The sequence below is a fragment of the Rhinatrema bivittatum genome, chromosome 7 (genome assembly GCF_901001135.1).
Source record: "Rhinatrema bivittatum chromosome 7, aRhiBiv1.1, whole genome shotgun sequence".
NCBI classification, from domain to species: domain Eukaryota; kingdom Metazoa; phylum Chordata; class Amphibia; order Gymnophiona; family Rhinatrematidae; genus Rhinatrema; species Rhinatrema bivittatum.
In genome coordinates, this window is record NC_042621.1 from 31,458,310 (window position 1) to 31,472,092 (window position 13,783).

The following is a 13,783-nucleotide window of genomic DNA, read 5'->3' on the forward strand; positions in this document are numbered from 1 at the left end:
AAACTAAGAGACAATAAAGTACTTGCTTGATCTTGGATAAAGAAATGAACGAGATAACCCGCCGAAATAGGGCTAACTATGACAGATCAGGGAACCGCAGGGTGAGCTGTCGCATCTGCTGGAGACAAATACTGAAGGGCTGCAGGGTAGGCTCTGTCCTGATATGGGATACCCTTTCAGTTTTGGTCTGTCTCCATCTGCTGGACAGGAGGCTCAACCCACAGTCTGGACTGATCCGGGTACGTACAGGGAACTCAGATTTGTAGTGGGAAAAGAGCACTTCCAGTACAGAGTGCTGCCGTTTGGGCTAGCTTCGGTCCCAATGTCTTCACAAAATATCTGGCCATGCTGGGGGCGCACCTCCACAGACTGAGAATGCATGTTTTCCTGTACTTGAACAATTGGCTGGTCAGGAGTACCTCTCAGATAGGGGCCCATCGGTCATTGCGCTTGAGCATCCAGGTACTGAAGTCACTAGGGTTCGTCATCAACTACCCAAAGTCCCATCTCAGCCTGTCACTTCGATTGGACTTCATAGGAGCCCTGCTAGACACAGCTCAGACAAGAGTCTTCCTACTGCGCTCCAGGGTGGTCACCTTGGTGTCCATAGCAGCGGTGATTCAAAAGAGCCAGCAGGTTTCAGCTCAGCACACGTTGAGGCTGTTGAGCCACATGGCCGCAACCATCCATGTTACTCCCTCGGCATGCTTACACATGCGCAGATCCCAATGGACCCTGAGGTTGCAGTGGCACCAGGCCATGCAGAGCCTCCAGGCTCACATCCGAGTCACTCCGTTTCTCCGGGACGCTTTGTCCTGGTGGCAGTCTCCCTCGAATTTGGAACAGGGAATATTTTTCCAAAATTTCCCTTCCCAAATTGTCCTAACCACGGATGCGTCCATCTTGGGGTTGGGAGATCATGTAGAGGGGCTCCGCTCCCAGGGTTTATAGTCCGCCCAGGAAGCACGGTTTCAGATCAACTTGTTGGAGCTCCGGGCAATCAGGTACATAAAATGGGTTTTCAGACATCGGCTGTCCAACAAAATTGTCCTGATAGACAGACAATCAAGTTGTGATGTGGTATGACACAACAAGCAGGGAGGCACAGGGTTGTACCTCCTGTGACAGGAAGTAGTCCAGATCTAGTCCTGGGCCCTGTCCTATGGGATGGTACTCGGAGCCATGTATCTGGCCAGAATAGAGAATGTGATGGAGGAGAGACTGCATCTTGACTTCAGACTCCATGAGTGGTATATTTATTTATTTATTTATTTATTTATTTATTTATTTAACATTTTTATATACCGAGGTTCTAGTGACAGAGTCACTAAGCACTTCGGTTTACATACAACAATTGAAATGACTGAAAGTGAGTCTTACATAGAACAGGGAAAGGAGAACTGGGATATAACTCATTTAAAAATAAATAATAATAATAAAACTCATTATTAAGAATATAAGGACCAGGGGGTAGTGAACCAGATCTTCTGCCTCTGGGGGAGCCCGGATGTAGACTTGTTCGCATCCCCCTGCAACAGGAAGGTGACTTAGTTCTGCTTTCTGTACAGGTCAGACGGCAAACAAGCCTTGGACGCCTTTGCCTTTCTTTGGGGGAGGGGTCTTCTGTACACGTATCCTCAATTCCTCTAGTCATGAAGACTCTCTTGAAGCTTCACAAGCACCGAGGGACTATGATCAACATAGCCCCTCAACGGCTGAGACAGATTTGGTTTCCACTACTTCGGGAATTGTCCATCCAGAGACGATCAGACTGGGGACTTCCCCAGACATCATCACGCAAGATCAGGGCAGGCTGCGGCATCCCAACCTCCACGCCGTGTTGCTCACTGCCTGGATGTTGAGAGGTTAATCCTGCAGCCGCTTGATCTTTCTGAGGATGTGTCTCGGGTCCTGTTGGCTTCCAGAAAGCCTTCCCCTAGAAAGTCCTATGGACTGAAGTTTTATTTATTTTATTTAAAGGCTTTTATATACCGATGTTCCTGTACTAGTACATATCACGACGGTTTACATAGAACCAAAGTTGGAAATTACAGGGCTAACTTCTATGAACTTATAGATAAAGCAGCGAACGACTTAAAATTAAAATTAAATTATTATAAATATAAATAAATAAACAATCAAACTTGGATTTACAGCAGACTTGATAAGCGTGAATGCATTATAACATACAGCTAACGGGGAGATAATGAGATTAACTTATAAGATTAAATGGTTATGGCGTCGGAAATCTCGCATATTGGATTAAGAAATGCGTGAATCTGTCCCTGAGGGAGAGACCTTTATGTGAAGGCTTTTGTGAAAAGCCAAGTTTTGAGCTTCTTTTTTAACGTCCGACTTTCTAGACGAAGGTCCGTGGGGAGGGCATTCCAGTGAGAGGGGCTGGCAGTCGAGAATGCACGTTTCTTGAGTGATGACTTGGCTGGAGGTGCATATAAGGTGCCCAAGTAGCTGGTTCTGATTGGTCTCGATGATGCGTGAGGACGAAGTGGGTCACTTAGATCTAGCGAAGTTTGGGAATGAATGGTCTTGTGGGTTATGGTTAGTACTTTGAATAGGATTCTAGATTTAATAGGGAGCCAGTGTAGGTTCTTTAGAATAGGTGTGATGTGTTCAACTCTACTAGAGTTGGTTAGAATCCTGGCAGCTGAGTTCTGCAGCATTTGTAGTGGTTTGGTGGTGATAGCTGGGAGGCCAATTAGCAGAGAGTTGCAATAGTCCATTTTTGAAAATAGAATTGTTTGGAGGACTGTTCTAAAGTCCTGAAAGTGGAGGAGAGGTTTTAGCTTTTTCAATATGTGTAGCTTGTGAAAACATTCTTTCGTAGTGTTTGAGACAAATTTTTTGAGATTCAGCCTATTGTCGATAGTAACGCCAACGTCTCTTACGTGAGTGGGGGAGCTCATTAGTGGTGTGATTAGATTGTTGGCAGCCTGACCGTTGTCATCCAGGGTGATCAGCATAAGTTCCGTTTTTGCAGTATTGAGAACTAAGTTAAGGCTAGTGAGGAGGGAGTTTATGGACTGTAGACAATTGTTCCAGAAGTTGATGGTGTTGGAGATAGATTCAGTGATAGGCAACAGGATCTGGACGTCATCGACGTATATGAAGTGTGTGTTCTTTAGACTTGAGAGCAGATGACATAGGGGGAGAAGGTAAATGTTAAACAGGGTTGGGGAGAGGGAGGATCCTTGTGGGACTCAGAGAGTGGACTTGACCGGTTGAGGTTGAAGTTGAGGAAGTTTTCTGTGTGGTGTGAGCAGAAGGCCCTAGATCCATTCTCCTGCCCCACACAAAAACTGCTTGACTACATTCTACCCCTATCGGAGGCTGGCTTGAAAACCAACTTCGTTAGAGTTCATCTCAGTGCAATTGGCCATACCACCAAGGTATGCCAATCGCTGTTGTATGCTTTATACGGGGCCTGCTTCAATTGAAGCCTCCCCTAAGGCCTCTTGCTGTGTCATGGCTCAGCTGATGAAAGCTCCTTTTGAGCTACTGCGCTCTTCTGACCTGAAGTACCTGACCTGGAAGGTCACATTTTTGGTGGCAGTCACTTCAGTGCACAGGTTCAGCGAGCTCCAGACCTTAGTGACTTATCCACCTTATACTAATTATTTTCATGATAAGTTTCCATCTTAACCAGTCAATCGTCCTGCCAACATTCTTTCCCAGGCCACATTCACACCAAGGCAAACAAACCCTGCATAGTTTGGATTGCAAGAGAACCTTACCTATCTGGAGCGGACAGAAACCCATAGAGAGTCCACCCAACTTTTCATTTCCTTTGATAGGAAATAGACTGGGAGTTGCTGTTGCCAAACAGACACTATCGAATTGTTTAGCAGACTGCATCTCCTTCTGTTATGCCCAGGCTGGACTGCATCTGGGGGGGGGGGGGGGAGGTCATGTCAAGGCTCATTCTGTCAGAGCCATGGCAACGTTGGTGGCCCACTTGCGAGCAGTTCCCATGGAGGAGATCTGCAAGGCTGTGACGTGAAGTTGTCTCCACACATTCACATCTCACTATTGTCTGGATAGGGATGACCAACGTGACAGTAGGTTTGGCCAGTCTGTCCTTCGGAATGTCTTTGAGGCGTAGAAGCCAATTCTCCCTGCCTAGGGCCCATTGTTTGGGTTCAGGCTGCCTCCCCCTCTGTTACCAACAGCACTGTGGTTGTTGTGCCCATTGGCACCTGGTTGGTGCTTGTTGGTCCCATTTTGTGTTGGGGAGCAGCCTGTAGCTAGGGATTCACCAATGTGTGAGGACTACTATCCTGCTTGTCCTAGAAGAAAGGAGAGTTACTTCCCTATAACAGGTGTTCTCCTAGGACAGAAGGATGTTAGTCCTCACTAAAACTAGCCCGTCACCCCGGGGAGTTGGGTTTCTCCTATTTTTTATTTAATTTTTATCATAATTCTATGTTATGAGACTGAAGAGGAACCCTGCGTGGACACGTGGAATAGAGCATGCTGGGCATGCTCACAATACTCAGTCAAAATTCCAGAAACTTTGACATAAGTTTTCTGTACTGGGCTCCATCTGATGATGTCACCTATGTGTGAGAACTAACATCCTGTGATCCTAGGAGAACAACTGTTACAGGTAAGCAACTCTGCTTTACAACAGCATCAAAAATTAACAAATTGCAAACTATAAATAAGACATAACAAAATCTCTGCTAAAAGCAGACTGCTGAATCGCTCATGTTCGGACACATGTACATTACCTCTTCTAATCAACTCTCTGAAGGCTTCTTTCTCCTTGTAGCTTTTAGGTATTTGCCCATTATTCTAAATAATAATTTAAAACAATAATTGGCAATTAAAATTTCAAACAAAGTCTATTATTACATTCTTCAGTGAAAGCCTCCTACACATCTAATGAATATTTCAATAATTAAGAAATGCAAGACGCAAATACCATAAAGTCCTAGAACCAACTGATGATAATTACAATACATTCAATTTCATTTCCAGTGATGATTTTCACAATTAACGTAGCAGCACAATTTATAATTAAGTAAGTACTACTGTCTAGTGAGTACCCTGTACAAGTGAGTTACACTATACCACACCACACCCTTGGTAGGTATCAAAGCATATTTGGTCAGGTAATCTTTTTTTAAAAAAACTGAATGTTGCTTGTGTCCTTTTGTAATTTCAAATGTCAGTGAAATAAAGCATTAAATATATGTATGCTTGGTTGAAAAATCAATTTATCTGTGAGCAGCATTTATCAATTTATACAGAGCAGCATTTCAAAACATGGATCCACGTCAGGATTAAGCAAAGTACCATGTACCAAAATTTTATTGTGCATGAAAAATATTTGAAAAAAAGAGGCAATAAAGACCTATAATTATAAGTTTTGAAGAATTCAGTTACTCATTATGGGGCGGATTTTAAAAGAAGCGCGAATAGCCTACTTTTGTTTGCGCTCCAGGCGCAAACAAAAGTACGCTGGATTTTAGTAGATACGCGCGGAGCCGCGCGTATCTGCTAAAAACCTGGATCGGCGCGCGCAAGGCTATGGATTTGTATAGCCGGCGCGCGCCGAGCCGCGAAAGCCTACCCCCGTTCCCTCCAAGGCCGCTCCGAAATCGGAGCGGCCTTGGAGGGAATCCTCTAACTCCCTCCCCTCACCTTCCCCTCCCTTCCTCTACCTAACCCACCCGCCCGGCCCTGTCTACACCTCCCCCTTACCTTTCTCCGGGGATTTACGCCTCCCTCTGGGAGGCGTAAATCCCCGCGCACGAGCGGGCCTCCTGCGCACCGGGCAGCGACCTGGGGGCGGGTACGGAGGGCGCGGCCACGCCCCCGGACCGCCCCGGGCCGTAGCCACGCCCCCGTACCCGCCCCCAAAACGCTGCCGACACGCCCCCGAAACGCCGTGACGACCGGGGCCCGCCCCCGACACGCCCCCCGACACGCCCCCCTCGGAGAACCCCGGGACTTACGCGAGTCCCGGGGCTCTGCGCGCGCCGGTAGGCCTATGTAAAATAGGCTTCCCGGCGAGCAGGGCTCTTAAAATCCGCCCCTATGTGTGTTTGGGTTCCATATATGAAAATCTATCTTTTTAACCTTAAATTGGTTGTGTAAAATGAGTAGAGATGCTTGATAGGACTTTTTTTTTTTAATATTCTATGTTTTGTTCTTTCAAAGAGTTTTTGCAGCTAATAAACTTAACATTTTTAGAAAATAATTACAGTAAAACTCAGCATACACTTTAGTGCAGAGCTTTCCAAAGTGTGTGTCGCCTGCAGTGTGCCGGTGTGTCTCACAAGCCCGGTGCACGTGACACACCGTCAAGTGGGAGCCAATGCAGCCACTGGTGGACCTCATCCCACTGGCGGCTGAGCAGTGAAGAATCGCTGTGCTGTGTGCCGGAGACACACACCAGGAAGATCGGCAGGGCCGTGGTGGAGCTCACGTCACCACGGCCCGAAGAAAAAGGTCACATCTAAACGTGCAGGTGCTCCTCCTCCTTCCTGCCCACGTGGCCCCAGAAGAAAAATGTTGCCGCCGGAGCCGCATGGGCAGGAAGGAGGAGGAGCATCAGCCGCGTGCAGAAGAGGAGCAGCGTTGTTGCAGCGGGCTGAGAAGAGGAGGAGGTCCGGTAGCAGGGTCCCCACCGCGGATCGGCCCAAGAAGATTGGGCCGCTGCAGAGCCCATCCTGCAGTGACCCATGAAGAGGAGGCCCAGAGGTAAGAGAGAGGCTGAGGGCCCGTAGAGTGTGTGTATGAGATGAATTGAGAGATTGTGTGCGTGTATGAGATGAGTTGAGAGATTGTGTGCATGTATGAGATGAATTGAGAGATTGTGTGCGTGTATGAGAGGAGTTGAGAGATTGTGTGCGTGTATGAGAGGAGTTGAGAGATTTGTGTGTGGGAGTGAGGACCTGAATGTTTGCAGAGACAGCATGTGAGAGCCTGTGTGTGTGTGTGTGAGAGATTGTGTGCGTGTATGAGAGGAGTTGAGAGCCTGTGTGTGTGTGACAGAGAGAGAGAAAGCATGTGAGAATGAGAACCTGATTGAGGGAAGAAGATAGATGGAGAGAAAAAAAATAGAAAAAAAGACTATATGAAAGCAATAGGCAAAAAAATAAGAGGAGGTAGAACAAAAAAGTCTGTGACCAACCGATTAGAAAACTAAGATCAGGTCAATTGGGAGAAGTCTGAGGCGCTGGCTTTCCCTGAGACACTTAAGGAGAGATGGGAGGGGCCCTTCCCTTTGAAATGGGCGCGAGGGTCCATTAAATATCTGGGTATACATATCACTACTGAGGTGCAGAATATATATTCCTTAAATATTGCCCCTGTATTGAAAGTGACACAAGAGAAATTGTTGGCGTGGCGTAATTTACCGCTCTCCCTGGGGGGGAGGATAGCTTTATTCAAAATGGTGATACTACCCAAATGGCTGTATGTGTTACAGACATATCCCATGTTGTTACGGCCCAAGGATCTTGCTCGGGTAGACCAACTATTACGTCATTTCATTTGGAAAGGGGGGAGAGCTAGAATATCACTGGGCTGGTTAAAACGGCCCTAGTCGGCGGGAGGTATGGGACTCCCGAATTTACAACATTATGGGTGGGCGGCGAATCTGCGCCTGATCAGAGGCTGGCTGTTGGGGAAGTCGTCCTTTATCAATTTAATGGCGGAAAACACATTTACTAGTCCACTGTCTTTAAGTTCTGTACTAATGGGCCGGGGGGATACACTATCTCCACTACTGACGCAACACCCACTGGTTCTTCCGTTGAGAAAGACATGGGCACATCTTACCAAGATTTTAGGGATCGGTATTCAATGTACTTATTTAACCTCCTTGACAGGTAATCCTGATTTCACTCCTGGGTCTACGACTACTTATTTTGTTGATTGGCGGGCTCGGGGAGTGGAATATTTGGGGCATGTCTTTGACTCCGATGGACGCTACATGTCCTTTGAGACTCTGCAGGAGTTGTACGGAATCCCTAATAAACATCGTTTTGGCTACATCCAACTGAGTCACTATGTCCGCACTCTGGGGGGATCGGAGCAACACCTGGCGGCTTTTAAGGTACTAAATGAGGTCCTGCATCTTGATGCTCCTAAAGAACCTTCCCTCTCCATGTATTATAAGGGGTATGCCAGGCGTGTTCGCTTTGATACATTTGCGCTGTCTGTAGATCGTTGGAACAAAGATGGGAGTTTTCAATTGACGCCACGTATTTTGGCAGGCAGCGTGAGGGGGGTATTACCTGTCACAAGTAATATGTATTTCCGGGAAATGCATTTTAAATTTCTGTGTCGGGCGTATGTCTCACCATACATGGCTTTTAAATTTGGCGTCAGTTCCACTGCTGGGTGCTTGCGGTGTGGAACTGAGAGGGGTACCTTGGCGCACATGTTCTGGTCCTGTTCCCAAACGAAACGATATTGGCACCGAATTTCTGCTTATTTGGAGGACCTGGTGGGGGTGCAGTTGCCCTTCTCACCGTACTTATGGCTATTTCACTGTATCACTAGACACCTGGTACCTAATTATGGATTTCGGGCATTGTTAAAGAAAGCGGGTTAGTGGGGAAAAAAATGCTTCTTTTGTATTGGCGGGACGCAAAGGGGCCCTCTTTTTGGACTTGGAGAGTACATTTCCACCGGCTGATGGAGTTTGATAACATGTCATCTCGGACCTCATTGAACAGTCGTCGGCTGTTTCTACAGACGTGGGACGCTTATATTCAACATCTGCCCCACCGGGCTAGGAGTTTGATACTGAATAGTGGATGTTAATCATACTGGACTGCAACCTGAGAGCTTTGGTTATACGGCACTGAACTCTGGGGACTGATTTGGGGGGAGGGGGGAGGGGCATATGGCGGCTAAGCTACTGTGGAGGACACGCTACTGGTGCCCAGTTGAGAGACTTGGGTTCCAGAGTGATAGAGAAGTGTGTTGCTATGCCGCGGGGGGAGAAAAAGATAGTGGTATCATTTACCTGTACAATGTGGATACGTTATATTGTGTTGCTTTGATGTATGTTGTTGCCTGTATGAGTTCCATGCCTGTTGTATTTGGAGCCTTTGCACCACTTAATAAAAATATATTTCACACAGAAAACTAAGATCAGACAGCAAAGGTAAAAAAAAAAAATTACTTTTTACTGATTGCACATGTAATCTTTGGTAATGTGCAAGAGTAGCACTTTCTCTTTGCGGATCTCACAATGTACAAGATCAACATGGAGGAAGTGGAAACCCATGGGGCCTGCACAGAGGAGGCAGCAGAATGGGCTTCAGTGCCAATAGCAGCAATCAGCGCCTCCCCAATAGCCATGCGGCATCAGTGACAGTGGCAGCAGAGAAATGAGAGAGGCTCCGAGGTTGCTGGCAAAAGAAAGAGAGGGGTCTGCCTTTAGTGTGTGCATGTGTATGAATGAGTGCCTGCCTGAGGGTGTGTCTGTGTATGAGAATGTATGGGTGTCTTCCTGGGGTTTGTATGTGTGAGAAAGGTGCCTGCCTGTGTGTGATGTATGTGTGTGTGTGAGAATGAATTGATGCCTGCCTGGGGGTTTGTGTGTGTGAGAATGAATGTGTGCATGCCTGGGGAATGTGAGGGAGTGGTGTGAAAATGAATGAGAGCCTGCCTGGGGGTCAGTTTCAGTGTGTGAGAATGGCTGGGAGCTTGCCTGGGTGTGTGTGTTTGTGTGAGAATGATTGATTGGGAACTTGCCTGGGTGTGTGTGTTTGAGTGTATGTGAGGGAGCCAGAGAGAGTGAGAGCATGAGTGTGTATGAGAAAATCCAGGGGAGTAAGAGTTTGTGTGGGGGGTGTGTGAGGAGGGGGACAGAGTGTCTTAGAGCCTAAGAGTGTGTCTGTGAGAGCGAGAGGTTATGGTGGGTATAAGAGCATGAATGTGTATGTATGTGACAGTGTATGTGTGAGAGAGAATGGACATGTGAGTATGTGTGAGAGAGAGGATAACCTCCTAATCCTTGACAATATCAGGGTGACTGGAAATCAAGAGCTCCCATGTATGGACACAGCAGGGGCTTTTTAAAATCCTTATTAGTTTTAATTATTGGGTGTTATTTGATATATGTGCTGTTTTGAAACATTTTATTGGTGTTTGGGAAATTGTAAAAAATGTAAATGATTTTAATTAATATAAATATTTATTAGTAGTTTTAAAATATTATTTTATTAGTATGGTTTTTACTATTATAACTGATGCTTTATGTTTCTTGATTTTATTTGTTTTATGAGGAATGGTGGTTCTGTTTTATGAGGAATGGTGGTTCTGTTTTTTCCCTTGTTAATACACAGAGTCTGGCTTCTTGGGGTTTCCATTTCAGTTTTTGTCTAATTTGTGCTCCTTTATTTTGTATTCTGTATTTAGTGAGGGTCTGTCTCTGCTCTGTGTGTGTGACCATGATGAGAGATTCTGCTACCATAGGGATCTATAGCAATCTGGTTTGTTTTGTTTCCTCAGTAGGTGGTGTATTGGTATTCTAGGACCCAGTGTAATATTTACCCTTGCTTTTTCACACTTAGGGTTATTGTTGTTTGAGTCCTTGGTGTTATTACTGTTCTCACAGGACAAGCAGGATGGTAGTCCTCACATATGGGTGACATCATCAGGATCGAGCCCAATCACGGAAAACTTCTGTCAAAGTTTCCAGAACTTTGACTGGCCCCTACTGGGCATGCCCAGCATGGCACCAACCCTGCAGCCAGCAGAGGTCCCCCTTTAGTCTTCTTTTTTCCGCGCAGCAGTAGCCTCGCTGTTTAGGAGCTCTGAAGAGATTCCTGACAGGAATTTTCCTCACGGAGTTAATTAAAATTAGATTGCCCCACAGGGGTCCCTCCTCTAACTTTTCTCAGGCCGCGGTACTCCGGTAAGTTTTTTCACCGTTTTTCGTCGATTACCGTCGAGTTTGGCCCTCGCGGCCTACTGGTCGTCGACCGTACCGCGGCTCGATTTTTCTATGGCCATGGGTCGGGGTTTCGTCGGTGCCCGGACTGTACTCGCACCATGTCTATCACAGACCCTCATGGAGTCTGTGTAATGTGTTTAGGCCATGAGCATGATGTCCTGACTTGCATCAAATGTGCCCTCATGACACCAAAAGGTCGCAAAGCCAGAATGGAGAAGATGGGACTCCTTTTCTGTGCTCACACCCCGACACCGTCCATCGCATCGACGTCATCGGAACCGGCACCATCGAAGTCGCACCAGCATCGATAACCGTCCGGGTGAATGCCCGCCATCGACGTCTTCACGGCCATTGACTCCCGTTTCTTCCCCTCAAGATCGAGGGGCTCGTAGAGAGAAACATCGCCATCGGCATCGTAAGTCTCGGACCGTCGAGGGAGCGAAATCATCGACCTCGCCACCGTCCGAGCCACCATCGAAGAAGCCCCGTCCAGGAAAGACACCAACCATTCCTGCGACCGAGACATCGAGGCCACCCTCACCCGATCGGGGTTTGGGAGTCGCGATTCCGCCTGTAAAGGTGGTCCCTTCGACTGTGCCTCAGCCTCCCTCTTCCGTCACGGAGCCGGGGCTGATTGCCCCAGGTCTCCGGGAAGAACTGGACCGGCTGGTCCAGGAGGCCATCGACAAGGCGATGCAACGACTCCAGGTTCCTCCGGCACCAACACCAGCATCGAGAGTGGAACGGGTCACTGACCCGATTCCAGCAGCGCTGGCACCGCTGCTATCCTGGATGGAAGTGCTCATGACCGCCCTTCCACCGGTGATTCCCGGGTCTACGATGCGCTCCCCGATGACAGCTTCATCGGAAGGAGAAACACCATTCCGCATTCCTCCTTCGGGGGTATTGCCTCAGCCATCGATGCCATGTCGTCCCTCGCCACCGAGTCATTCATCGGGGGCAATACGCACATCAGCGCCATCGATGCCGGCACTGATACCCCCCCAGTGCGTCCACGGTGCCCCCGGTGATTCCTTCAATTTTCTCGGAGCCTCAGCAGGGCCCTTCGGGTATCCAACCCCCTTCTCATCCTACAGGTCAGCCTGCTGATCCTTATGACACTCGGGGTGATGAAACTTCCACAGACACCAATGACTTACCTTCACTTCCCTCTCCTACTGAAAGTAGAAAGCGTTCTCCTCCAGGAGGACCTTTCTTTCATTAATTTTGTGAAGTAAATGTCGGAATTGGTCCCTTTTCAGCTTCAGACGGAGCAAGATGATAGGCACCAGATGATGGAGCTCCTCCAATTCCTAGATGCCCCTAAAGTGATCACTTCTATTCCCATTCATCAAGTTCTTTTTGACCTCCTCAAAAAGAACTGGGAAAACCCTGGCTCCATTGCCCCAGTACACAGAAAGGCTGACACTACCTATCTAGTACAGTCAGCCCCTGGCTTTCAAAAATCTCAGCTCGACCACCACTCAGTTGTGGTAGAATCAGCTCAAAAGAAAGCAAAAAGGACAAAGCCTCACTCCTCTACCTCTCCTGTTAAGGAACACAAGTTCCTAGACAATATTGGTCGACGAGTGTTCCAAGGGGCCATGCTCATCTCCAGAATTGCTTCTTACCAGCTGTGCATGACCCAATACAACAGGGTCATTTTCACGCAAATACAGGACTTCTCTGAAACCCTGCCTGAACAATTCCAAGACCAGCTTCAAATCCTTGTCAACAAGGGGTTTGAGGCAGGAAAGCATGAGATAAGAACAGCTTATGATATCTTCGACACCTCCACTAGAGTGTCTGCAACTGCCATTTCGGCAAGACGCTGGGCCTGGCTCAAGTCTTCTGACCTTCGCCCAGAAGTACAAGACAGGCTCTCTGACCTGCCCTGTATAGGAAATAATCTGTTCGGTGAACAGATTCAGCAAATAGTGGCTGAATTAAAGGACCATCATGAGACCTTTAAACAGCTCTCATCAATACCTTCTGACTTCCCTTCTAGACAGCCCTTCAAGAAGGACTCTAAGAAGTCATTTTTCCGCCCAAGGAAGTACTATCCTCCACCAACAAGGTCCCGAGTTACGAGGTCTTATCAAAAATCTCAGCCTCGCCAGCCCCGGAAGCAAAAGCCACAAGCAGCTCTCCAGCCGGGGCCTGCTTCAGGTTTTTGACTTTCCCTTGGAGAGCAGCAGCCCGATTCCTCTGCCAGTGGGAGGTCGATTGTGCCACTTTCACGGCATGTGGCAATCAATCACAACCGACCAATGGGTGCTAGCAATCATTGCTCAGGGTTACCACCTAAACTTTCTTGCTCTTCCACCGGAATCACCACCTCTACAAGCATGGAGAGTAACCATCCACTCTGTCCTTCTGGAGCAGGAGGTTTCCCTTCTTCTCCAGTTAAGAGCAATAGAACCCGTCCCTCTTTCGCAACAAGGCCTAGAGTTCTACTCCCGGTACTTTTTGATCCCCAAAAAATCCGGGGGACTTCGTCCAATTCTAGACCTACGTGCCCTCAACAAGTACCTCCAGCGGGAAAAGTTCAAGATGGTAACCTTGGGCTCGCTTCTACCTCTTCTACAAAGAGGAGACTGGCTCTGCTCTCTGGACCTCCAGGACGCATACACCCACATTGCGATATCTCCAGCTCATCGCAAGTACCTCAGTACCTCGTAGTTGTCGCAGCCTTTCTCAGGAAAGTTGGTGTTCACGTCTACCCCTATCTAGACGACTGGTTAATCAGGGCCCCAACCCAGCAAACCGCTCGATCGTCCCTGGATTTGACCCTACACACTCTAATTTCTCTAGGATTTCTCGTCAATTACGAGAAATCCT

At 47.7% G+C, this 13,783-nt stretch overlaps 1 protein-coding gene across 7 annotated transcripts in view; it reads right to left on the minus strand.

Moving 5' to 3' along the window:
* The window catches only part of NAE1 (NEDD8 activating enzyme E1 subunit 1), a 171,471-nt gene that overhangs the window by 95,382 nt on the left and 62,306 nt on the right, over positions 1-13,783 (minus strand). For all 7 annotated transcript variants that reach the window (XR_003857674.1, XM_029608202.1, XM_029608204.1 and 4 more), the window contains one exon: positions 4,749-4,812. Coding sequence is in view for 6 of the 7 variants with exons in the window: in XM_029608202.1 (XP_029464062.1) it covers positions 4,749-4,812 (64 nt within the window). In the remaining variant the exon portion in view is untranslated. The remainder of the gene's footprint in view (positions 1-4,748; positions 4,813-13,783) is intronic.